The sequence below is a fragment of the Rhinolophus hipposideros genome (assembly GCF_964194185.1).
Source record: "Rhinolophus hipposideros genome assembly, chromosome: 19".
Taxonomy (NCBI): Eukaryota; Metazoa; Chordata; class Mammalia; order Chiroptera; family Rhinolophidae; genus Rhinolophus; species Rhinolophus hipposideros.
The window spans coordinates 31,177,907-31,203,810 of NC_138065.1; the positions used below are offsets into that span (position 1 = coordinate 31,177,907).

At 50.9% G+C, this 25,904-nt stretch overlaps 1 protein-coding gene across 1 annotated transcript in view; it reads right to left on the minus strand.

The window, feature by feature from the left end:
* SLC26A9 (solute carrier family 26 member 9) overlaps window positions 1–21,136 on the minus strand; it is a 30,749-nt gene extending 9,613 nt beyond the window's left edge. Inside the window, exons 1-17 of the mRNA XM_081025222.1 lie at window positions 21,047–21,136; window positions 13,427–13,569; window positions 10,337–10,476; window positions 10,123–10,233; window positions 9,300–9,475; window positions 7,621–7,785; window positions 6,913–7,065; window positions 6,492–6,574; window positions 5,581–5,728; window positions 5,183–5,296; window positions 4,911–4,988; window positions 4,253–4,348; window positions 2,476–2,582; window positions 1,653–1,722; window positions 1,428–1,520; window positions 1,176–1,289; window positions 237–518 (exon numbers count right to left, since the gene is read on the minus strand). Coding sequence (XP_080881348.1) covers window positions 237–518; window positions 1,176–1,289; window positions 1,428–1,520; window positions 1,653–1,722; window positions 2,476–2,582; window positions 4,253–4,348; window positions 4,911–4,988; window positions 5,183–5,296; window positions 5,581–5,728; window positions 6,492–6,574; window positions 6,913–7,065; window positions 7,621–7,785; window positions 9,300–9,475; window positions 10,123–10,233; window positions 10,337–10,476; window positions 13,427–13,551 — 2,055 coding nt within the window. The 5' untranslated portion in view covers window positions 13,552–13,569; window positions 21,047–21,136. The remainder of the gene's footprint in view (window positions 1–236; window positions 519–1,175; window positions 1,290–1,427; window positions 1,521–1,652; window positions 1,723–2,475; window positions 2,583–4,252; window positions 4,349–4,910; window positions 4,989–5,182; window positions 5,297–5,580; window positions 5,729–6,491; window positions 6,575–6,912; window positions 7,066–7,620; window positions 7,786–9,299; window positions 9,476–10,122; window positions 10,234–10,336; window positions 10,477–13,426; window positions 13,570–21,046) is intronic.
* Window positions 21,137–25,904: the final 4,768 nt, after the last annotated feature.

The window sequence follows — 25,904 nt, forward strand, 5'->3', positions numbered from 1 at the left end:
TTTATTGTTTTAGGCTGTCTGGGCCTGCTCTACACAGACCGTCCAGTCCTGGTCACATCTGGGGGAAAGGGATCCTTAGGGGCCTTTAGTCCCTTTGACACACGTCCTCTCTCAGTTTGTCAGAATGAACACTCCAAAGAAAGGGAGTGTGGGAGAACAGGAGTGAAGGGGTGTGTGTGTGTGTGTGTGTGTGTGTGTGTGTGGTGACCAGCACTCCCTCTGCCCAAGGGCCTCACCTTGGCCAGGGCTTTGATGCCCATCAAGTCCACAAAGCTGACTCCACTCATGTCGAGGATGAGAGTGTGGAAGGTGACGAAGGGCGGGACGCTGGCTAGCATGTCAGTGGGCTCACTGGGGGCCTCAGTGGAAGCTGGCGGCTCACGGTGGGCAGCTGGGGGGCTGTCAGGGCTGAAAGTGATGTAGGATACACTGGCGCCATTAGCAGATGTCTGGTTGTTGTTGGGGTCGGTTGGGGAGGGGTTCTCAAAGTCCTGCTGGAGCTCCTGCAGGGATACAGTCTAGAGGGAGGTGGGGTGGGGGGTAGAGTCAGGGATCAGCAAACTGAACCAGACTTCGCTGTGGCTGAAGCCAGGGCAAGGAACATGTCGGTAGAGGGGAATCACTGAGCTTGGTCATGGTGACTACAAGCCTGAAATCCCCATGGAAGAGGAATCTCTAAGCCCCTTCCTTATGCAGGTCCTGCAGTTTGGTCTCTCACAACCCAGACAAAGTTGGAGGACCCTTCCAAGGGAGGCACTGAAGCCACAACCCACTCTGCTCTGAGGCAAAGCCCCTTTGGAAACAGTTGTGTTCCTTGCATTTCTCCATTCCTGCCTGCTTCCCCCCAAAACTCCCAAACCCACCTCTACCTTGATGCTCTGGGTTGGCTGGGTACCCCAGAAAATTTACTGCACCTCCCCTTCTGGGATTGGTCATAAGTCCATAGGCCATATCCTATCTTAGCCAGAGAATGGGGGGGAGGACCTGGGAGTTCAGTGGTTACCCCAGAGCTGGCAGCCCCTCACTAAGGATAAGAATGCTCAGTAACCACCAGGTAATGGCCACAGAGACTTCTCTCGAAGTCTTCTCTTGAAGGGTGTTGGGAGGTGGGGTACCGGGGTCGAGCTCAGAGAGGGCACGAGAGAGGGCGTTGGCTGTTCGTAGCCTCAGATCACCTTTGTTTTCATAAATAGAGACTTCCTCTGTTGCGTGGGCATCAGTCTCCCCTTCTCCTGCTTCTTGAGGTATTTTTCCTTGGCCAACAATACTTTCTGGGGGTCCACACCCGTCTGTAAGGAGAGAGGAAACAGCAGGCTTGACCTCCACCCTCTTTGGAGGCAGCCTGCCCTTGGCTCCCAGGCCCCTTTGTTCCATCTTCTGGCCACTCTCTGGCAAGCTCCTCTGGTCACCAGAGGACTGAGCCTTACCTTAGCGATGACCTTTTGCCTGAAGATCTCCGAATTTGCAAAATAAAGAGGGGAGCAGTAAGTGACGATCTTAATCCCCTGGATTTCCTGGACCTGTGACAGGGAGACTGAGCTCAGGTAGCAGAAATGTCTCTATTAGCTTTTTTGTTTGTTTGTTTTTAAACCTTCTTTTATTTGGGGTGGGGACAGGGCAAAAAAGGGAGGTCATACACTTGGATTACCTACCCTATTGTAGGTCTTGGGATTCACATACATGTCAGTGTCCATGACCTGAACCAAAGCATAGCCATTTCGACTAGAAGAAAAGGAAAAACATAAGCTAATGCTCGTATCAGATAGGCCTGGAGAGATGCTGGGGGGGGCTGGGGCAGAGGCAGGGCAGGAGTGTCTGTTTTCACCCCCAGGCGTGTTGTGTTTGCCTTTCTGCACTAGAGATGCATGCCTGCTGGCCTGTGGCTGGGCTATAACGAGAGGAATGACAGGCCCTTGACGTAGCTCTCAGATGGGCTCAGTAGGGAGAAGGGTGGAGTACACAAGATGACAAGCTTAAGTGGCCTCGAAGTCGTCACTTCCTGATCCTGAGTTCTCAAGAGGAGAAGGCAGGGTTTCCCTAAGATTCAGTATCCTTCTTGCCCTGGCCTGGACCCCCTGGCCTATTCTACTTAATCTTTTATAGGAAGGACTCGGCATCTGTCCTTTGGCCTCATCCTCTCCCGGGGTGGGGTCTCATTTGGTCTGGGGTCTGGCAGTGCCTTTGGAGAGACAATGAGTCTTACCCACCTGCTGTTCCCTCACTTTCTCTGGACCCCCAGCCCTCCAAGACCATGATGGCTTCCTCTGGGGTTTTCAGGATATGGGAAGTCAGATAGCCCAGTCTGTGGCCACAGTCCTGGCTAGGTTGAGCTCTCCTCGGGTCTGGCAGCAGCTCCAGTGCCAGGCCCAGAGGCAGCACGGTGTGGTGGGCTGAGCCAGGCCTTGGCATGGGAGCCCATGGAAGGCTGGCCCAGGGGCCCCCTGTTGTGTCTTGAGGGGAGGGGCTGTTACTTACAACTGGGTCTGGAAGACCACAACCAGGATGGAGAAGGCGACACCTACTGCCACACCGTAAGGCAGGCTCAGAAAGAAGGAGGAGAGGAAGCTCACCACCCAGACACACTGTGAGGAGAGATATCAAAGTAGGCTTGAGGAGAAAACTGCCTCTTTCCTGTATTAGCCAAGGCCATTCTCTGCTAAAACAATCCAGATCTACCCTTCCATTTTCATGGAATTTTTGCACTGTTTTATGTTTTTGTGCTTTTGTTACCTTTGCCCATTTCCCTTAGATTGAGTGTGGCTCCCTGATCTCTGGGTTTTAATAGACAAGATCAGCACACATAGGGAGGCAGCATGGCATAATGATACGAGCAAGAGACTTTGGTCAGTCCTTAGTTCTAAATTTCATTCTCACACTTTCGAGCTAGTATGTGAGCCTTAGTTGCCTAATCCACAAAGGGGGAATGATATTAGCAGGAACAATACCTGTTTCATGAAGGGATTAAAGAGTTAAGGAATGTTAAGATCCTGGCCTGGTGATAGGCACCCCATGGGTGATCAATAAACGTGGTTCCCTTTCTCTGTCTACCAGTAAGCTGCGTATGCCTGATGGGTTCAGTGACACTCACGGCCTGGGGCCTGGTGGGAGGGGGCAGGATTGGATTCAGTTTTGATAGTTGCTCCTTGCGGTCCTTTAGTGTTCCCCAAATTTGTCTAAAGGAAATAAATCTGCCCAACTCCAAAGAGAATTATAAGGATCAGATGGGAACCAAAAGTTCTTTCAATATCAGGAACTAACTGCCGTGGTGGGGATCATTGGGGTGGGGTAAACGCTAACTTGTGGGCTGGTGATTGGGACACTGTTTTTCTCCTAGGCTCATCACTCACTCACTGGGGAGCTCTCACTCATTTCTCTGGCTTTAAGGATTTCCTTCCCGTACCGTGCACGTGAGCGTCCTCCCAGGAGAGACAGTACAGCCCAGAGGTTTGGAGTCCAACATTTGAGGTGCCAATCCTGATTGTACCACTTACTACCTCTGTGGCCTTTGACAAGTTGTTATTTACCTCCCTGAGCCTTGATTCCATCGCCTCAAAAGTAGGTTAGTAAGTCCTCTCTCATAAGTTATGGTGGCACTTAAGTGGACACAATGCAGCGTCGTCAACACTTGGTAACCTCCTTACTATTGTCCAGTGGAAGACGCAGTGGGAATTTAACTAACCATAATAAGTCATGCTTGCAGAGTGTTCCTTGGTTACATGATGCTTCCCCACATGATCTCATTTAGTCCTCAGAACCAGTGTGTGACGCAGGTATGACTGTCACCTTCACTACAGATAAGGAAATGGAACTCCAGAGAAGTCCAGTAACTTGCTTAAGACCCTGGCTTTATGTTATAATTTTTTAAAATGATTTATTTTTGCTTTTTATTATTAAAATAATAACATATAAGTTTTATTGAACACAAGACACAATTCGGACAATGGGCTCCTTACTTGTATTATCTCATTTCTTCCTCATAAGCAGCAACCCTAGGGGTGGGTAGAGAGTATAAAATATCCATTTCACAGATTAGGAAGCTGAGACTCGGAGAGGTTAAAGGCTATAGAGCCTGTGAACAGCTGAGTTAGGATTTGAACATAAGGTGTCTCTCTCCAAAACCTGAGCTCTTGGCAGTTGGCTACGTGAATTAGGAAGCAGCCAACCTGAGGGATCACCCACAGGGAGAACTGACACGGCTGTGGGGTTGGGGAGGGCAGGGTACGGATGGGTAGCAAGGCTGCCCGGTACCTACACAGTCCAGCTTGCTCTTCCTCCACAGGTAGTAAGGGTCGGCCAGTTGCTTGAGGGAGTTCTTGAGGTTGACAGCTATCAGGGCTCCTAGCACAGACTGAGAAAGCAGAACATTGTTCCTTGTCACTGGGGTGTTCCCTTCTTCCTGTCCTTCCTACAAACACCTGGCCCTGGAGCCTGGCAGGACAGAGCTGGAGTTCCAGAACACATCCCATGCAGAGCCCCCAAATCTCTGCACTCAGGCTTAGGGTTGGAGAGAGCAGGTGCTAGAAGTCATGGGGTGCAGCCTGGCCCCACCTTGCCCTTCCTCTCTTCCCTTGTCCCCAAACGGCCCATGGCTAGAGCCTTGCTATGCTGGTTCTCATGGAAACTTGTCAACAGACTGGGGAATCGAGCCTGAGGTCAGAAGGCTGGAGTCTGGGGCCAGCCCTGAGCTGGTGAGCTGTGCTACCACAGGCACATCACTCAGACTCTCGCAGCCTCAGTTTCCCTCCCCTGTAAAATGGGAAGTGTAAACCTGTGTTGTCTACTTCACAGGCTGTGATTAGGACAGAGTATGACAATGACAGCAGTTTGTAATAGGTAAAGTACTGCACAACTCTTAGGGGTTGCTCTTACTGACTCTTTCATTGGCCTCTGCTCTCCTGCTGGGCTCTTACCTTGGGGAGAGGGTACAAATAGGACCCCAGGACCAGCATGGTGATCATCACGACCAGAGATACACACAGGCTCGCCACCTATTCAGAGAATTGGGAACAGGCAGTGTCGCTTTTGATTTATTTCCAATAGACACATTTTGTGAAGTGGAGACTCGAGAGGAGAGAAGAAGGTTGGAGAAGCAGCTGGCCTGGCTTGTGGGTCCCTGGATTCTCTGAGGCAATCGATCTGTTCCCTTCCCACCCCACACACATTCCCCTGGCACAACACTCACCTGGGATTTTCCTCCAGCTCCATCCACAGCCAGAGTGACAGAAAGAGCACAGCAAATGACATGGATTTTAAAGAAGGAGCCAAAGAAGTTGCTGCAGCCCAGGGCAATCATCTCCTGTGGGGACAGGGGCAGGATTGGGTCTTTGGGGTGCAGGGGGTGGAGCAGCAGGGTGCGAGCCAAACCTAGTTGGCCATGCAGCTGGATCTTGGGCCTAGGATGTGACTTACTGCTATAAAGCCATACACTCCCACTCAGGGCTCAGCTTTTGGGTTTAGGGACCCCTCTTCACTGGCAGGCAGTCTTACTCCTCTCAATCCAGAGCTCCAAGGTACCCCTTGCCAGGCCTCTGTGGGCCCTGGCCCATCCTGCTCAGCCCTGCCAGGGGTGGCCAGACCTACCTGGTTAGAATCCACATCATAGCCATGCTTGCTGGCCAGGGTCCGGCCCATAGCCAGATTAATGACGTAGCCCACGATGGCCAGGGAGAAGGCTGTGCCAACCATGTCCTTCCACTGTGAAACCACAGGCAGCACGGGAGTAGGGAACCTGCCAAGGAGCCAGAGAGGAGGCAGGGCCCAAGGGTGTGAGGAGAGGGAGGACACTGAGTCCTTCAGCAACCCACAGGGGCCAGCAAGGCCCTACTGTGTGCCACGGTCTCACGTGAATTGCCCTTTCAAGCTGAATCCTGAGTACAACGCTGTAGGGCAGCTGCCATCACTCCCATTGACAAAGCAGGAAACGGAGGCTTAGAGGACCTGGCTTGTCCAAGGTCACAGAGCCAGTAAGTGGCAGGGCCTCATCTGTTCATGCGCAGATCCTGGACTCTTTACGCTCACCAGCCTGCAGCCCCCCAACCCCCAGTGCTGGGATCTTCCTCCTCACCTATTCCTACCCTGGAACACAGCATTGCCCATCCACTCTCAGGGCCCAGTGTGGTGCCTGGCAAAGAGCGGACGCTTAATGAATTTGGTTCATCCTAATACTTCCTGTCCACATGGGTAAAAAGAGCCAATGCATTAGAACAGGGCAAAGAGCCAACAAAAACCGATCAGAGAGAGGTTGCTCTAACAGCATACATTGTGTGAGACTTTTTTTGGGGGGATGTGGCAGTTAAAACCCACTGTTCATAAGACAGCCAGCATTGGCTGGTTGTATGGCTCTTCTGCATAATAAGGAACAGTAGTAATGCACAGCTGGTCAGAGTTTACAATGCACTATCACAGAGTTCCTCTCAGCTTGGCCTCTGAGCCCAGGCTTTGGTGGGGAGTACAGTGGGGGTGGTGCCAAGCCTCCCAGCCCCCAGACTCACCCATGTTGGATCTCTCCCACGATCTGCATGTGATACTGTTTGGGCATCTTACAGCCCCCAGAGATAGCTGTTGCCACCACCACCTGCAAACCCCAAAGTGGAGAATGGGGATTGGCTTGAAGTTGGGGTCAGGGCAGGGGCCTCTCCCAAACTTCATTTTTCCCTGGAGACCCCAAATCCTACTTCCCTGCTTCCTGGAGGGGGAACACCCTGAGGAGCAGTAAGAGTGGGAGCCATTTTCAGGGGGATGGAAGAGATTCATTCCTGACTTTCTGTGCCCCTGGCCGGCAGTGGAGGTGCTGGTGAGGGTGGGGAGGGGTGAGGGTAGATGTGGGCTCCCTAGCCCTGGCCGGAGCTGGATTCCTTTCCTCGAGGCCTCTCTAGCCTGGCCCCCAACGCCCAGCCCCAGGCAGGTCCTTACCACGATCATCTCGGTGGGGATGGGGAAGCGGATCCTGTGCATGTACCGAGCGTTGAGCTCCTTCACCAGCACCAGGAACGCACCACTGATGAGGGCGAAGATGAGCGAGGCGATGTTGGTGTGGGGGAGGTTTTTGCAAATGTCAATGAAGGTCTGGGGGAGAGAGCATCATGCTCATGGGCTCCCACCCTTCTTCCCATACCACCCCAACCTTGGGTATCTGACCCAGTGAAGGGAGGTGCTCATGGAAGGTGCTCATGGAAGCACATCAAAGCAGAATCCAGGCCCTGGACATGAACTCCGTACCATCTTCCGCCACCCTCTCCCCAACGGCACGTCTGGAGCTCGCGCTGCAATTGGAATGCTGATTCCCTTTCTCTTTCTCTAGAAAGAGTTCAAGTTAAACTGGGAGGGATGGAGACTAGACTAAAAAAGGCTTTCCCAGACACGGGAATAAGGAACTGGTGGAGAGTGTACATCGGCTTTTCTGTAGGGATTAACCGCAGAGAACACCAGTGAACCCTCAAGGTTATGTGTTTGACCCTCCCTCCCAAAGTGCGAATCTCCTCAGAATCCTCTCCAAATGTCAGCTGGCCCTTGCTTGAGAGCATCTCATGATGAGAAGCTCACAACTTCTTAAAACAGTGTACTCTGCCCTTATGTCTACTCCAGCCCCTTCCCATTTCAGGAGAGCGGTCCCAGACTCACAAAGATGATGGACCCTGGGCCTGTGTAGGAGGGGACGGTCAGACCGAAGATGTATTTAAGCACCGAGATCAGGATCTGCAGGCCAGCGGCTGTCATGAAGCCCCGGATGAAGGACTCGGAGAGGTAGATGGCCACAAATCCAAACTGCACGAAGCCCAGGCCCATCTGGGGGAGAGGGGATGACCAAGAGGGTCAGCAGCTCCCACACCTATCTGACCCAAACCTGGGACAAGAGTTCTATGCAGCCCTGAGCAACAGCAGCTCCAGGGAAATGAGTCCTTCATGACCTTGTCTTGCCCTTTAGTGCGCCAGCAGATTTTGGTCCCTTTATGACACCAGCCTCTTTGTCACTCCAACTCTCTGGCTTCAGTTTCTTCATCTCTAAATGAAACTGTTCCTCCCCCAGTGTTTCCTCTCTCAGTGGATGACACTGCTGTCCACCCAATTGGCCAACCAAAACCTTGGGAGTCATCCTCCCTCACCTCCCACATCCCATTTATCACCAAGCCTAGTTAATTTTGCCCTGGTGAAATGCTCCTCAAGTCCAGCCCATCCCCACGTCCCTCTCCACAGCTCCTGCCCTGGTCTGGCTCCCCAGCTCTCTTGCTTGGGCCTTGCATAGTCTCCCAACAGTCCCTGCCTTCTAATCCACCTCCCACCTGTCACCTTCTCTGTAGCGCAATAATCCTTGGTCATAATGGTCAAAGCTGCTGCTTAGGGGACAGACCTCAGACTTCATTGTCTGGTTCCTACCTTTCCAGCCTCCCCAAAAGCCCTCTGCCTTCCAGCATGCCCCCTCCCCACCAACTCCTGGCCATTCCCTGGTCAATTCACACTCTCTGCGGACTCAGTGATTTGGGGTACATTTTCTCTGCTTGGACCATCCTTTCATGCCTTGTTCATTTGGTTACTGGTCAACTTCTAGTCATCCTTTAAGACTTGGGTCAAATGTCACCTTCTTTCTTTGAGGAGAGGCCTTCCCTGACTCTCTTTGGTGTTCCCACAGCTACTTGTACATAGCTCTATTATGCTGCTTATCTCACTGCCTATAAATTTATCTGTTGACATGGCTACTTCCGCTGCTGGGCTGGGATCTCCGGAGATCTGGGCCTCTCTTTTACTTATCTTTTATCCCCAGGGCCTAGCCCAGTTCCGGGCACAGTGAAGCAGCCAAGAAACATTAACTAAATGAATGAATGAATGAATGAATGAATGAATGAAAGGTGCCCTCTGAGGTTGCTTCCTATTCTTGCATTCTGTCAGGTTGTGTTTTACGTCACAAAACCTAGTAGACTCCTTTGCATGTGGTGGAAGTCAATTTACGTTGTGCAGGTGATGCTGTGGCTTGGAGCAGAGGAGGCTGGAGGGGAATAAGGGACGTTAGGGAACAGAAGGACTGCCCTGGCAGAAAGCTGGGCTCTGGAAAGAGAGCAGAGAGAGGCCGTGAGTCTTTGAGATAGTCCTAAACTCAGGACAGTTTTACCAGGTGCAGACACTGGTCTTACGGACCTGCAGGTAAGGAGATATCTGACTTTCTAAGGTCTTTGATGGCCCTGAGAATGGGGAAGAGGAAGGAGGTAGAACCCTGAATCAGCTTTAACATCAAAGTGAGGGCTTTGAGGCAAGAACACAATCCTCTTGGGGCAGGGCCCTGGCAGGGGTGCGGCCAACCCCTTCACCTGGATAATGGCAGTCAAGCAGGCTAGTGTCGCTGACACGTGCAGCCTCTCGGCCTCCATGGCCTCCGTGTCCACGTAGCTCTCATTGGTGGCATTGTTGAAGACCTGGAATTTTGACTCTGGGGCCAGCTGCAGACAGATGTTACCCACCAGGATGCTGACAACGGCAAAGGTACCTGTGGTGCCCCACCCAGTCAGCAAAAATCAGAGGTTTGGACCACACCCATAGAAACCAGCAGGGGCCCACGGTTGCTCTCTGACCCCCAAGAGGATGGAAGCCCCACGCCTCCAACGCTACTCTCCAGTGTAACCACCACTGCTCGTATCTAACCATGACCTATACTTTTCATGGTGTTTTCACCTCTATTGTTAATGTTATTTCATTGGACACATGAGGAAACAAGCTTGGAAATACAAGCAAGGCCAGACCCAGAAACAGGCTTTGTGACCAGGCCCCTTTACTCCATTTCACGTAGCACCAAAGAACTCCAAATGTCCCTGCAGTGCCCTCTGGGACCAGCCTGGGGGTTAGATGGTAATTTCTCACAACCATTTAACATGGTTAATCTTGTTTCGCCAAGTCTTCCCACATTCCAGGAAGGGAGGTAGAACAAGTAATGCTAACTGAGCTCCCAGAAGCTAAATGGTTTCTCCAAGGTCACAGAGGACCTGGGACTGACACAGTGACCGTCCCTCCAGGACCAACTGGCACCAACTAGAGGAAAACGTAGATGGAAAATCACCCAACCCCCTTTTGTTCACCCCCCCCACCCCGCCCTCATGGTTCCGGTCATCCTGCTTGCTGGGAGGGGAAAGGCCTTACCTGGCACCATCTGGTGTATACCCCCCAGGAAGAAGTAGGTCAGGAGGGGGAAGAAGGAGGAGTAGAGGCCATTGACTGCAGGAAGGTTGGCCAGCAGAGCAAATGCCATGCCTGCAGAGGATGAGACATTGAAGGCTCAAGGGCATGGCAGGTTATGGAGGCCACACAGTGTGGGGGTGGGAGAGGAATAGGCCTGGCTGAAGGTACCCCTTACCTTGTGGGACCTGGATAGATCCACCGCTGAGGCCGCCAAGCAGGTCGGGGATGATGTAGTCTTTGACCTTGTATTTGGGGAGCCAGGAGAGCACAGGGAGCACCCCAAACACCATGGTTTTGATCTTGGCCGAGGAAAATCTGAAGGGAAAAAGGGCAAATTTCCAGTCAACACTGTCAGGCTTGGACGCCATGAGTTGCGGAGGGATTACAATATCCTATTGCTGATCATCCATTCATTCAAAATTCATTCGAAATTCGGTGAACACCCATACTGTAGGGAGTGCAGGGATACTGAGAAGGCAGGGACTTTCTCCTGAGAGCCATCAACAGGCCCTGTGCATTATCTGGAGGTCTTCTTGCCTGGAAAGTCTACAAGACTTAGCTTAAAGGCATGGATTTCATGGTGGCTTAACCCTCCCAAATGTCACGTCCAGCCCCCAGCTCAGTTGGCCTTTCTCCAGGAAAGGCTTCTCTGAGTTCCTGTCTGACTGAACACAAGCCTGGGAGCCCTTGTCTGGGCTCCTGCAGTTTCGTGTGTGCCCTGTGTTGTAATGACTTCCTTTTCATCTCTCTCTTCCACTGTGGTTCTTTCATTCATCTTTGTATACCTTGTGCATTACACTGGGGTGCTTAGCAAATATTTGTTGAATGAATGAATGAATGAATGAATGAATAAGTAAAATGTTGGGCTGGTATTGGAAATCTCTGTTCAAAATGTGTTTACAATAAACCATCCAGGCAGACTAAGTATATATTGCTAAATGTATTGTAAAGATATAGACTATTATATTTTTACTAGTAAATATCATGTGTTTGCTTGCCAGAAGCTCTGTTTACTAGAGTGTTCACAAGGGGCTTTGCATGGGATCCTTTTACCCCGCCCCAAGGATTATTCCTTGGTAAAAAGGAATAGGTGACAGGGCTGCTGCTAAACCTTTCCTTCTATGAAAAGTGACTATGTTCTCACAGTCAATGTTCAAACAGTACCAAAAAAAAACCCACACAACAACAAAAGGAAAAGACAAAAAGAAACTCATTCTAAGAGGGAGCTGCTGCCATCTTTCTTAGAACTTCCCCTAAAAGGAAGGCTCCATTGTCCCTGCAGGGTGCGCCTCTGTGGACCCACCATCTATTATGCGTGGAGACTCCAATACTGAGTTCTTTGCTCTGTTGGTTCATGGGGGAGGGAAGAACAGGGAGCTGTTCGTTGGTCAATGCAGGGTGGGGAGTGTTGATCCCTGCCCTGTTTGTTGAACACCTCCAGGCCCTTTCATAGAAACTCAAGGGCGGCAGGAACAAGGACCTACAAACCTGAGGGTGACAGCCAGGGGATTGATGACTAGAAAAGGGTGGGAGGATTTGCTTTTTCTTCTCCCAGCTGAGGGAACTCAAATACTCAGGGCCCATCTGGTGACTCACTGGCCCGCTTTGATTAGGCCTCCTTTCCTGCCCGGCACCAATTCCTGTTCATTGCTGTTGCTCAACAATAGTTTCCCTGACACTGGATGTCACCCAAGACTGAAATTCACATATAATGCTTTGTACCCTGGAAAGTCTGGACAGATTTTCTGTCCCAACCAACACTCCCTGGAAAACCATCACCATCCACATCTGACTCCCCAGTCGCCACTGGGGCAGGTGGGCAGCTCTCCTATCCCCAGGGTGGGGAACGGAGAGTTGGACTGCTGGTAAACAGCTTAAAGCATCTCTAAAGCCTTGTCCTAATAGAGAACCAGCCCTGCAGGAACTTTCTTAGGTTTGTTTGTGGCAGGGAAAACTGGACTTGTGAATAGAGAGCTGGCTGGGGAAAGAAAAACAACCCACTTGACAGGTGGTACCTGCCCAGCCTCATTTGTAAGTCTACTGTATGATGAGCAAAGCAATCTGAAGTCCAAGGGAAGAGCTGGAAACGGATACCAAACACTATGCAGAGACTCCAGAAGCCAAGAGGGAAATAGGCAGAGGGATTAGCTTTCTAGAATTCATTCATTCATTAAACAAATATCTATTGGAACATCATCTGTGTGCCACATACTGTTCAAGGCTCTCATGCAGCCTCATGGAAATTGTTAGTTTCCTACATCCCCTTATAGTTTTCATTATCCTAATCTTTTAGGACAACAGCAGATATCCACATCTCTCCAGCAGAGAAACAATCCAAATTTAAATTCTTTGGGCACCAAGGCTGGCAGAGCCCACCTATCCAAGAAGTAGAGCAGGGGGTACAGTGTCTGGACACTGGGCACAAATAAAGCCTCCCAGGCAAGGTAGGGTTGGGCCTGGGCTTTTGGTGAAAACTGAAGTAGGTGATTCCTCCGGTCTGAACCAGTTCCACCTGCAACTCCACTTCAGCCATTGCCAGTGACCTCAATCCAGGTAACTGAATCAGCTGTTTCCCTGGGAAGTGAGTGAGCCAGCACACAGTGAGGCCTGAGCGAGGTCTGCCAGAAGTCTGGGAAGGGGGAAGGTGAAGCTCATAGCCTCAGGACCCTGTACCTCATGGAGCCCCTCCTTAGAGGTGAGGTTTCACTACCCACCATCACAGTTCTAGGGATCTAAGAGCGGAAATAGCCCAGGGGCTGGCGGGACCACATCCTGGTAGCTACCCTTTAGGAGAGTCCAGGAATTTAAGGGCTGCCCTTGGGCATTCCCTGGACCAGAAGAAAGGAGCATCTAGGATGGAAAGAGGAACAAGGGCATGGGGTGGTGGTAGCTTCAGATTTTTCTTAATAAGGAGGGAACAGAAAATTGAAGCTCTGATGCTCCCCACTACTCATGTTGTAGCATGACTGTCTTAAGAGGCCAGAAGGGATTTGAGTGGACTGAGAATATGGCAAGATCTCATGCAGGGGGTTAGGGATGGTCCTTCTGAACCTGTGGATGGTCCTTGTTCCTCCTACTCCCATCCTCCCTGGGAGTTTCAGAATAGGTGAGATTGTAGGATCTTCAATTCAGGGCTCTGAACAACTCCTCCCCGGAGCTTCCCCAAGCTGTCTTAGGGATACTGGTGCAGGAGCCATGCCTGGTGCAGGAAGGAATGTGGGGGGGGGGAGCTGAGGAGAGGGGTCTGGGCTCTGCGTCACGTTACCTGAAGGCATTGCGAAGTTTCTCTCCCAGTGGGTGCGTCCGATCCTTCTTCTCAAACTCATCATCAAAGAGGGTGAGAGAGTATGCAGCTCTGTCTACCACGTAGCGAGGCCTGGGCTGGCTCATGTCTGGGGCATTTACAGGCTTTGGGAGAAGCAGAGAAGGGGAGGATGAGGGGCATCCCTCCCCAGTGCCAGCTTGGGCCTTCTCTCTCTAGTTCTGGCTGTAGCCGTTTTATGCTGGTCTTCTCCGCCCCCATTCAGAAGGTGCCTCCCTTCATTCTTTCAAGTCTTTCTACCAGACTTTCTTTTGATGACCTTCCTTCCCAGGCACTGATGATGCACACACTTGCTCTGGCTGTTTTGCTTGGCACTCAGCATGTGGCTGGCACTTGGCGCCTGTGACATCACCATCACCCCCACTGAGCACCAGGCAAAAAGAAGGTGGGAGTGCAAGGGCTGGAGTCACAGCTGGGATGCAGCATGTTTACTCTGTTTCTTGGCTCCCCCCACAAGTCCCCATAAGCCGCTCCTCTTTTCCCCCAGACCTCAGTTTCCCTGGCAAAAAGGCTCATACCATTCAGTTAGTCAGCTTGGAAGAAATAGGCAAAGCAGCCTGCCTGGAGGCACGGGAATGGCTGAGGTGACCTCAAGAAGCCTTCTTTACCAACAGATTTCCCTGGGGAGTGGGGGACAATGGTGTGTTTGGGGAAATCAGGATAGTCTCTGCTCCCGGCAGGCTCTCCTACGCTTCCTGTGCCTAACCTCTTCCCCACCCCTGTGTGCTGGTGTTTCTCTCCTCCTCCATTTTTGCGCAACCTTGTGGACATTCCAGGAGCCCAGATGGCAGAGCTAAGTGCCAGGGACCCAGAGGTCCAGAGGAGCTCCCTGCAGGAACATTTCCCCCTCCCTCCTCCAACCATTGGTCCCTACCCTCCTTCTCCCTACCTTACAGAGTTGGGAGAAGCCACCTGGTGAAGCTTGGAGGAGGCAGGAAGGAGAGGAAAGCCATGGGGCAAGCTTAGAGGGAAGATTGACTTCTGAGAGTTGGGAGTGTGGAGTAGCTGTGGCCAGTTTGGCAAAAAGACTTGAGATGAGGTTGAAAGTGAGAAACCACTCAGGATGCTAGGGATGTCCGCTGACTCCCCAGAGGAGAACCTGAGTGCATGGGAGGTTATCCGAGGAGTGGTTGATGCATTTTGTGGAGGAGTACACGGGAGAGATGGAAAGTGAGTTAAATGAGGTTCTAGAAACCTGGCTTTTTGTCCTGGCTTTGTTGATGAGATGGAAGGGGCAGCATGACCTCTCTGAACCTCAGATTCCTTGTCAGTAAAATGGGCATAACGGAGCCATCTCACAGGGTTGTCGTGGGGATCAAATGAGGTAACAGACAAGAAAAGGTTATGTAAAATGTGAATCATGCAAATGTGAGATGTTATAACATTGTGCCCAAACTGATGAAGGTTGAGCTGGTGCATTCCATTCGTTTGGTTGTGGGACCCTGAGGTTCGTCAGGAGCTATCAGCACAGGTTCAGTCAGCACAGGCTGGAAATCTGGCAAAGCCCCCTGCATGATGCCCTGGAAGGGAAGAGGGGGATGAACCTGCCCCCAGCGCCTGTGCCCTCCTTCCCAGGCACTTAGTATCTACTCAACCAATGCTTTTTTTTTTTCCGTCCCCCCTTTTTTCCTCTTTTCCCCCTGCTCTCCAGTTCAAGCCGTTGTTTCTCAGTCTAGTTGTGTAGGACACAGTTCCCTGGCCCATGCTGGTGTTATGAGCCTTGTACTCCCCCTGGCTAAGGCAGCCGGTCACCAGTCGTCGGTCAGCCACTCACACTAGCTCATAGCAGCTCTCGCTGGTTGCCAGCCACTCACGCTGGCTGCCGGCCACTCACGATGGCCACTCATGGCGACACACGGTAGTCCACGGCAGCAAACGGCAGCTCTCGCCAACTTCCAGCTGTTCAAGGCAGCCCAGCTCCAGGGAGAGCTGTTGTTCACAATCTTAGCTGTAGAAGGCGCAGCTCACTGGCCCATGCGGGAATCGAACCAGCGGCGTTCGCCTTTAGGAGCAACCACCTGAGCCACCGGGCCGGCCCAACGAATACTTTTTAAGTGAATCAATACATGTAGTTTTGGAGAAGACATGGAAGAATTGAGTAAGGGTCATGGCCTGTGAGACATTGCAGTGGGAGAACTGAGAGACAGAGTGGCATAAAGAAAACAGCATGAGTTTTAGAGCCAGAATGACCTGGGTTCAAAGATTCAGTTTCTGCATCTGTAAGTGGGGATAATAATAGTGCCAGGAGGTTTCTGTGAGGATTAAATGAGATCGTGTGTGTAGTGACTGGCTTTCCATAGGCACTCGGTAAATGGTAACGGTGGTGATTACTATGATTAAGTTGGGCGGGTGCTTCCTTCCTCTCAGGAGACACTATTCAGAGGCTTCCTGCCCTTCACCCTCCAGTGAAGCAAGGTGGCCTCACTCCTCCTGTTCCCTACCCTCTCCAGGTGGTTTGTCTGGCAGGACCTTTGGGAGCAATGAATGGGGAACATGATCCTCTGGAGGAACCCAGAGCTTCAGCCTGGCTTCAGAGATTCATGGTTCACAGTGGTCTATCCCAGGCCCCTGAAGACCACTTGCAAAAAATAGCGAAAATTTTCAGGGGGAACAGACCCAGAATAGGGGAGCCCCTTGGAAGAGGGTTGATGGGAGATTTTGATTCCATACCAACTGGCAGGCAATGATCCCTAAAGCCCCTTCCCAGGCAGTTCTCAAACGATCTAAGTTTTAATAGTCCATTTGCCGGGAGGGGATTGCTACCATGTTCCTAATGAACCCTACTAACGTGGCTCCCCTTGCCATGTTTCCCATTTCCTCAGTACTACCTTTCTCCTTGTCACCCAGGCTCACCCCCAACACTTGTTCCTTCCCTTTCCCTCTCCTTAGCCTCCACATTCAGGTGTTCAGCAGTCTCCTTGCTGTTTCCTTCCAGTCTCTGCTGTCCCCAACCCCCGCACGTCTTATCTCGCAGTTGGACAATCGCAAGCAGTTGGACAATCGCAATCGTCTGCTCACAGGTTCCTAGTCTCCAGCCTACACTCCCTGCTCAGAAACCCTCAGTTTCTTCATTTCCTCGAGGATCAAGCCCAAGCTGCTTATTTTGGCATGTTCGTCCTTTTGCTATCTGGTTCTGTTTTGGTGGACTTGGTAAATTTGCTGGCTGGATCCAAGGCACCATCCAGCACTCCCAAACAAGCTTGGCTCAGTTTTACCTATAGGGCTCTGACCACACTTTCCTCCTTAGCAGAGGTGACCTGACTCATTCTGCGTTTCTCAACCTGCCCATCCTTAAGAACTGCTTAGGTTCTTTCTCCTCACCTCTCCTCCTTTTCCACCTTCCTTCTGCCCTCCTCCCCTTCTTTTGTGAAGGCTTTCCTGACCACCCTGGATGAGATCTCCTTCTTTTCAGATCTCCTTATTTGGACTTCTCTAGCCTGTACACCAGAGTTGACTTCGACCATTTCTGGCTGTCACTTCCAGGGAAGGGAGGGAGAAAATGGGACAGTAGTACTGGAAATCCTTCTGAGAGCACAGGTGAATGACTCAGGACTGCTTCTGTCCCCGTGGGCACTCTTCCTACAGATGGGGACTAGATGCTAGGGGAGTTCCCTTTTACACAGGCTAACAGAGAGTAAAAACTTCCTTGCTTTACTGGAATGCCAAACCTGTTCCTATCTCCATACACTCTGCCTATTTCATTCCAGAAATAGGGTGTTGAAGGGGTGAAGGCTCTGGGCACTTTCCCAATCCTGAGTTTGTACCACACACACAAAAGAGGAGAACCTAGGAGCCAGCCAGCCAGCCAGGGAAAGTTTTTTCTACAACAGAAACTGAGGGCTAGACTGGTCCAACCCTCTCATTTTGTGGCTAAAGGAATTGAGTCTTAGAAGAGGCTGCATGGAATTGGAACCAAGCCTTCAACTCCAAATCAAGTGCTCCCAGAGATGACCCTGATCCTGATTCCTGGGAGCTGTCCCTTGAGTGGCATCCAGAGTGCCCTTTTTGGATCATCCTGGTGACCTTCCACCACAGCTGACAGGACAGGACTGCTGTGTGTCTTTCCTCTTGAGGCCTCTGCCGTGAGTTCTGACTCCTCTCCTGGCCTCTGTGTTCCCAGGGCAATGACAGGCAGAGTGGCAAATCTGCAGCTACAGGAGCTGCCCCAGCTCCCGGTGAGGAGGAGCCCTGGTCATACTTCCTAATCCCAGGAATAGGGGTTGAGGTGGGGTGGAGTTTAGGGTAGGAGGTTACTTCATCCCCAGCCAGTCCTTCAGGCTGGGGAGGAAAGGGGGATGGGCGAGGCGGAAAAGGGTGAGCTAGAGGGCTGGGGGTATCACCTCTCCTAGACAGGCTCTTGGAGAATTAAGGGGTTCCCAGGGACCCTTAGAGAGGGCTCCTTCAATGCTAGATTAAGGGTGGGAAGGTGAACAAGAGCACAAGAAAAGGAGAGAGGTACAGGGGACAAGACGCCTTGATCCCTAGTTAAACAAACACAGAGCCCTGCTGAGTGGTGTCAACGTCGCTGAAAAAAGTCCAGGGCTCTATTGCCAGGTGCATATCACCCAGCCCTGCCTCCCATCAAACAGCAGCCCTGCCCCCACTGGATCAGGGATAAATAGCAAGTGCCATGTGACAATCCTGAGAAACAAAAGGGTGCCCCTGCGGCCTCCCCACTGTGGAGGAAGGAGGGAAGCGTCCTGAACTGCTGGAGGGGCTTGTGCGGCTTAAGGGAAGTGGAGGGTAGGACGGGAAGCGCAGAAGGTAGGAGAGGTGGATGTACAGACAATTCTCAAGGCTTGGCAGGGAATGGGGTCACACCTGAAGGCTAGGGGGATCCACAGGTCTTGCAGAGCTAAGGAGCTGGGGTGAGGGGACAAAAGGGAAATGGACTGGGGAGGGCACAGGCCAAAGCAGACGCCTCCTGGGCCTCTCCAGAACCTCTCATCAGAACCCTAATTCCCCCGACAGTGAGCTTATACAAAAGAAAGCCCACAAGCATCTCCATCCATCTGATGATGGCTACATCATCAGAATATCGTAGGCAGACATGGGTTTGGGCACAATGTCCAAGTTAATACATAGAAAGGCTTGGAATGGTGCCTGACCATGGTGAGCGTGCAACAGATGCTGATTGTGTTATCATTACTATTACAATTACTCTGGAGGATTCTCTTCCTTGCTCTGCTACCTCAGGCAGGTCACTCTGCCTTTCTTGGTCTTCCTTTTTCCGTCTGCCCTCACATGCCAACCCCCCCGTCCTCCCCCATGTCCTTGTCCCTCCAAAGTTTCCCAGGACTGGTGAGAAGAAAAGCAGAAAATCTTTTTAGAAGAGGGCAGGACATCTGGGGAGCAAGGAGGTGAGGAGCCTGTGTCTGAGGTTTTGGGTAGGTCTGGAGGTGATCCTGTCATTGTGGCCCAAGCTGACTTCTCAGCTCTACCCGGGCTGCGCATGTGCGTGTATGTGTGTGTATGTGTAGGGGGGGTTCTTTGACGTGCATCTGTGTACCTGTGCCAGGCACGGGAGCAGCCCTGGCTTGGCCAACCCACCCTGGCGTTCTTATCACTGGTCCCTACCTGGGCTATCGCTGCGTTCTGGGAAGAGGAAAGGTCACTTTGAGGTTTCCCCTTTGCTCTAGCTGCTGGCTCCTCCCTGCCTCATTCAGGGTGGGAGCCCCAGGGAGAAAGGAGCCTCTGAGTGGGTGGGTGGGGTGGGAGCTGGGGATGGGATAGGAGGGCTGGGCTTTCAGCTGGAAACCGTGTCTCTGGGAAGAGTGAGGATGGAGGCCTGTGGGTCTTGAAGGTATTCATCAATACTCCTTTATTTCTATTGTCCTCATGTTTCTTGGGAAAATTTCCTATCCCCTCCTCATCCCAGCCTAATTTCCTCATCAGCAATGTGAGGGGGAGCATGAGATGCCCCTGTGTTGGCTCCCCACTCGGGCTGCTCTAGGGACTGGCATCCTCTGCAGAATGAGTCATGGCTACCACCCCCAAAAACCCACTCCTTATCTCTAAGCCTGCTGTCCCCTCATTCTCTGCTTTCCTTGCTGGGCACAGGGATAGGTGCAGAGCTGAAGAAATAAACTCCAGCAAAAATATTGAGGCTGGACTTCGAAAAGCACTTTCCAGCAGTGAGACCTGACCAAGGTCATGGAATCCCTGAAATGGACACTTAAGGTTAGATTCCTAGAGATCTGTAAGGTTAGGGCAAGTGAGTGGACAAGGAGGCCAGTGAAGGGCCAGCTGCTCTAATCCAACGGGACCAGAGCTTGGTCAGTGCTAAGCCGCCCTCCCCCGTCCCCAGTGCCTCCGAGAGCTCCCTGGGATCAGACTCTGGTTGTTGGGTCAGTTCAGCACACACACTAAATTGTGCAGATGCCTGAGAAGATCTTGGACATTAAGAGATAAAAAGAGTCCATGTTTGTCCCCAGGATTTCATACAAATGAGCCTTCAGGACATTTGACCAGACTCTGGCAAGTGCCCAGAAAGCCCATCCTGGCAGTGGAGGAGGCGTGTATACTGGTTTCCATGCTGCCCACTGAGGGTCTTGCCAGGTTCTGAATGCCAGAGCTGAAGGGAGGGGCGGGGAGGACTGTAGGGCTCTGGCACAGGGGCATCTGTGTGAGTGACATCCAGGAGGAAATCCCTCTCGATCCAAATACGGGAGCTACGCCTCTCTGAGGGGCACACCCTTAAAGCCAGTCTTCCTCCTGATGCTCAGAGGCAGTGGGGCCAAGTGTAAGTGGGGGGTTTATGCTAGAATGATGAAAGACTTGCTTGACTTGGGCTGAGCACCCTGTGAGCTGATTTTCAGGAACAGAGGCAATGCCTGCGAGTGACTTGGGACCCTCAGAGCTGCAGGATGAGGGCTTAGGTGGCTGGGAGCCAGTGAAGCTGACCTACGAAGCATTCACCTGGGAGTCAGGTCCCCTGGGTCCTGATCCTGCTTGCCGGAAAAGCTGCACCCTTGTTAGCCCTTTTCCACTCCTTCGTATCTCCTCCTCCCACCTCTACCAGCCTCTCAGGATTATGGCCACAAACAGATTCCGTGCAGCCCATGCAGGTTCCCCGAGCTAGTGGAGAAGTGAATGAGTGAAAGAGGACATCTGGGGGGCAGAAGGAGGGGGAGACAGCCCGTAGAGCAGGCCTGTGAGCCAAGCATTAAGAGCTTTTTGCTTCCAAGATTGAAAAGAAAGGGAGGTACAGCCAGCAGCTTCAAAGGCTGGCGCCCTGAGGGAGTTCCAATAGTTTTGATCTTAGCTTGCAAAGGAGAGGAGCACTTGCAAAGGAGCTGTCTGTTTCACCTCACTCTGTTTTGGGGTCTGGCAGACCTCCTCTACCCGAGCCTCTTGCCTTGCTGCCCAGATCCATACGTGGAAGTGAGGACCCAGTGGGCTCCTCAGAGGTTCAGGGATGGGGGCTACTCTTAGACCCAGGGGCCAGAGCGTCTTTCCCACTTGTGCTCAGATTGGCACACTGCCCACCCCTTGACCAGTAGGTTCCTGTCATTCCTCTTCAAGTACCCCCATGCCCAGTGGGGCGGGCTGGGTGGGGCTTACCGGTGGGAGAGCAGAGCTGGCTGGGCAGGGCTGCAGGTGTGTCTGGGGAGCAGGCAGCAGAAAGGTGTTCCAGAGGTGTGCGAAAGGGCTCTGCTCAAATAATCCAGGGAGGCGTTTATAAATAACTTTACCTCAGGGCCATGGGGTGAGCCCCGGCTTCTGATTGGCTCAGAGGGGAAGTGGTTTTGAACACTACACCATAGCTAAGCCTGAGGAGATAAGGAAAAAAGGTCCTAAATGAACAGCCCTTTTTTTGTTTTACCTGAGGAGCAGGACTGTTTGATGGGAGCTTGGCACTTCCTAAATCCACCCCGAAGACAATAGGTCACATTCAGCAGGGCCCCTGCCCCACAGGCTCCCCCAAGGCGGCCAGCTGAGGCTGAGGCGAGGACAGGGCAGACCCCTCTCTGAGCTTGCTGTCCTGCTGCTATGGGGTTGGGGTCAAGCCAAATAGCCTCTTGGACAATGGGACCCATTGAGGCCACCAGAGGGGTGGGGTCTTGGGGCTGCTTGCTTTGAAGGTTGGACAACTGCGGGGTGTGTGTGTGTGTGGGAGGGGAGACAGTAGATCTCTGAACACCCTCGAAGAAGAGAACAAGCCATGTCTGGTGATAAGACAAGGGGGATTGTAACGGCACTAAATCTCCTATTTTGAGATTTGGACCTCTGGTATAATTTGATTTAACAAGTGTAATTTAGCTTGGGACTTTTTGAAAGCTCTTTTTCTTTTCTTCTTCTTCCCACAAAACCTTAATGGCTCTGTTTACTATACATTTACTATGCATACCAGTTGCAATGGCTCTATTTACTTCAGCCTTGCATTCCTGGCCTGGTGACTTGGGAGAGGTTTTTACATCAGCAAGGGCTCCACTGCTGGCTCCAACTTAAATTTACATAACATACGCAAAGGTTGCAACAAGCAATTTAACCTCGCCTTCCCCCACCCCAATAGACAAAGCCAAAGCCAAACACAATAGAAGATTCCACTATAGGCTGAAGCAATTTACATTCCTGTTAGAAAATACAAAACTTCAGATGAAATAGACTTGGGGCAGTAGTCTCCAGCAGACTCTGCCCAGCCGACACTGTTCTTACTTTAATAAATCTTCCCTCTGTATTTCTACCTGCTTAGTGAATTCTTTCACAACCTGCTAGCAAGCAGCCATAACATTTTGGTGGCCTGTACTGGGAGAAGGCTCTCTCCTGTCCCCACCAGTTTTCTTCCCTGGTGGCTCTATCACTTCCGAAACTTACTCTCCAACATGTGGCACAGTTGGCAGTGGCAGCTCATCTAGGGCAAACCCACACATGCTAGTAGGTCTCCTTTCTCTCCCTTCCGTGAGTCTCTCGCAGATCCCCCACAAGATAAGCAGGAACTGACCTTCTGGCTGGGGCTACAGTCCAGCGGCATTGAAAGCCTGACCTGTTCTCCAAAGGGGACTCCCACGGCTGAAGGGTGCGAGGCTCCCTCTGCTCCTTCTTCCTTCCTCTTCTACTTTAGCCTTTTATCTAATCTTCTGGGGAAGCACCTCCAGTGACTCGCTGGGGCATCCATCAGTAAGGGGATACGCCTGGGGACATTGTTGGAGCTCTGGGAATTCCACAGGCTGGGTCTGTTACTGTGCAAAAGGTCTGGCTGCTCACTGCGCAAAAGTCAAAACTCAAGAGGCAAGGTTGGTGGAAAGAAAAGCAGTTTTATTCCAAAATGCAGGATTAAGGGAAGAGAGTGGACTCCCCGTCACAAAGACTGCCTTCCTGCTCCTAATACCAAAAGGTTTTATTGGCCTGCGAGGAGAGGAAGAACAAAGGAAAAAGGAGAAGTTGGCCAGGCAGCTCCAGGTTTAAAAAGGGCTTTCCAGCAGCTGGTCGGCCTCAGGGTCAGAAGCAGATCCCATAGAGATGCTTCTCCCAAGTCACCAGGCCAGGCACGGGCCCGAGGTAAACAGAACCATCGGAACCGGTATGCATAGTAAACGTACAGCAAACAGCGTCACCAAGGTCTGGCAGGAGGGAAGGAAAGCAAAGAAAGGGGAAAAAAACTACTTTCAAAAAGTCGCAAGCCAAACCACTGTCAAATTGAATTACATCAGAGGTTTAAAATCTCAAAATACTTCCATATAGGGTCACCGTTACAATCCCCCCCTCTTTTGTTCATTATATTTCTATAAAATCAGTAAATTTAGATTAGAGAGGAAACACAACAACTACATTACTCCTTTTAGATACAGATTATAAGACAATTTTTAAATTCAGGAATATGGACAGCCAGCACTCTTGCTACTTCCTGCTGAGAGTGGCCATAGTCCCTGCCTATGGACACTAGAGTTCTTTACTAACCTATTACATCAGGAGGGGGCTATGGAAGAACTGCTAGCGAAAGATAAACCCAGGCTGCTTGGTCAAGCGACTGCTGGCGTGGCTTGTCATCCTCAGGAGGGACAGATTGGAACCCTTTGGAGATGAAACTGCTCTGACCCAGATGACAAAATGAGACCAGAAGACAAGGGCTAAAGAATCAGCAGTACCAGAAAATTGACAATAAAGTTACTTTCTCATTGTACCCGGAGGAGCTGGGGAAGCAGAGAGCCAAAGGGACTAAAATCATGGTGATATATTAAATGGGTATCCCAGGTGGGACACAAGTAAAGAGGAAAGCTAGACTCAAAATAAGGACCAAAGGAAGGCAATAATGAGCAGCTCTAACAATTATCAGTACTTATCAGCCTTGGGAAATTAATTTTTTTGTCTATTGGAAGTGGAGCTTAAGGTCTTCAATTGGCTCAGAGGAACAGGAGTGACAGTCTTCCTTCTGGGGGAGTCCTGTGGAGACTTAATGAAACAGGTTAGATTCGAGGGAAGTGGACCTAGTTGCTGACTCTGCAGCTTGACAGCAGTTGGGGGGCTCGGAAGAACTGCAAAGGGTCCCTTCCACTTAGGAACTAACTGGTCTTTTAGGTACCCCTCCCTCTCTAGGCTTCCAATAGTACTTGGTCCCCTGGCTTTCTGGGGCGACAATGTATGGAGGGTTTGGCCTGGGGGAGGTGTCATTCCCCCATATTTCCTAAGTGCCGGCTGAGCCTCTCCCAAGTTAACAACATAAGAAATAGGAGAATTGAGGCCAGAATTGAAAGCAATGGGCAGCCATTAGAGCCAGGGCTTGAGGTCTCCTGACAAAAATTTTCCAGTCTTTTTAAAGTCAGATTTGCTTGTTTTACATTTCCTCTAAGGTACAGGCCAATGGTAAAGAACAGGCTGAGTAAAATGAGCCCAAATCTGGGGGCTTTATCTTCACAACTGAGGGTTTTTTTTAGAGGAAATAGGTCCAATGTGAGAGGTTAAGACAAAATAAGTGGCTCCCATATTAATCAGGAAATTAACAGGCTTACATGCCAGGTCAAGGGTCACCCGAAGTTCCACCCCTGTGATAAGAATAGCCCCTTTCTCCTGGGAGGCTGCTGGGACCCTCAGGCTTGTCTCAGTCACAGCCATTTGCAGGGAAGGAGTTGGTCCCTGCTCCCTTCAGAACAGCGGACAATCCCTCCTCCAGTGCCCTTTTAGTTTGCATACGGGTCATGGACGCTTTGGAGGATCAGGACACTCTTTTCTCTAGTGGTCTGGGCTTCTACATACAAAGCAGGTTCCTTTACCTGGTGTGTCTCTTCTGGGGCTGCAGGCGAGGCCCTGAGGTGGTGGTCCTGGCCTTGGCCTGTCTATTAACTTCAGCCAAAAATCTGGCCTGTCTCTGGCCTTGTCTCCAGTCTCACTGTTCCTTTCTTCCCTCATTTTCCCTGTCTTGATTGTTAAAGACATTTAAACAAGTTCTGTGGCCTTCTTTTAGAATATGAGCCTCTTTATCAGGAATGTAACAGTGGGCCAGAACCATTATAATACCCTTTAAGGTTAGGGAAAACAAGCTTTTTAACACTGGCCTATATTCTGACACCGAGGAGGGCACATGAACTCTAGCAGTCCTAGAATACAGGGCTACTAGATATATAATTGTTAGCAAAACTTAGTTCTTAGATTTAGTTTGCTGATTTACTAACCAAAGATCTAATTAAGACAATGTAAAACATAGAAAATTATTGATGACACACAATCTTTACTTTCTAGGCAGAAAACTTTTTCATAATATCAGTAGCTGACCAGCAATCTAACAAACTTTGTCTTGTTTATTAACAGAGAGAAAAAGCTTGAACTCTAATTTTGCACCAGCTTACCTTTGATATTCAAATTTAATTGATCGTATTTAGCTTAACCATGTATAAAATTTTCTCAAGATTTTTCCCCCCACAAATCTTTTACAACTTTCCCAGTACCTCTTGTTTTTCAAAATAGTTTTAAGTTTTCAGTGGCTGCACAAATCCACGCAGACCCGATGGGCTTGGCTGTTTCCTCTGTAGGAGCTTGCTTCACTCAAGTGTGGTTAGTCCAAGTGCCACTCCAGCGAGCTTTAGCGCTGTGTGTATGATCAGCAACACATCATAGGGACCAATCCATTTTACAGTAAGCTGGTTTTTAGGTCCCTGTTTTTCCCACATCTTAAGCAGCACTTTGCCCCCTGGGTGGAAGTGGTGGTGCGGTTCCTCCGGTGGGTGTTGAAACCTGGTGGAAGCATAGTTATGAAAGGTTATTAATATTTGTCCTAGATGTTGTATATGTTGTTTAATCCTTGTTTCCTGATCTAGGTCTAACGGTGGGGTTCCTAATGGGAAGGTCTGGAAAGCTCTCCTATATATTATCTCTAGGGGCCACTCTGATCTTGAGGAGGGCAATGGGAAGAACCTAGTCCCACCAAAGATGGGTTTCTTGACATATTTTGGTAATTGTCTTTTTTAAGGTGTGGTTCATCTTGGTT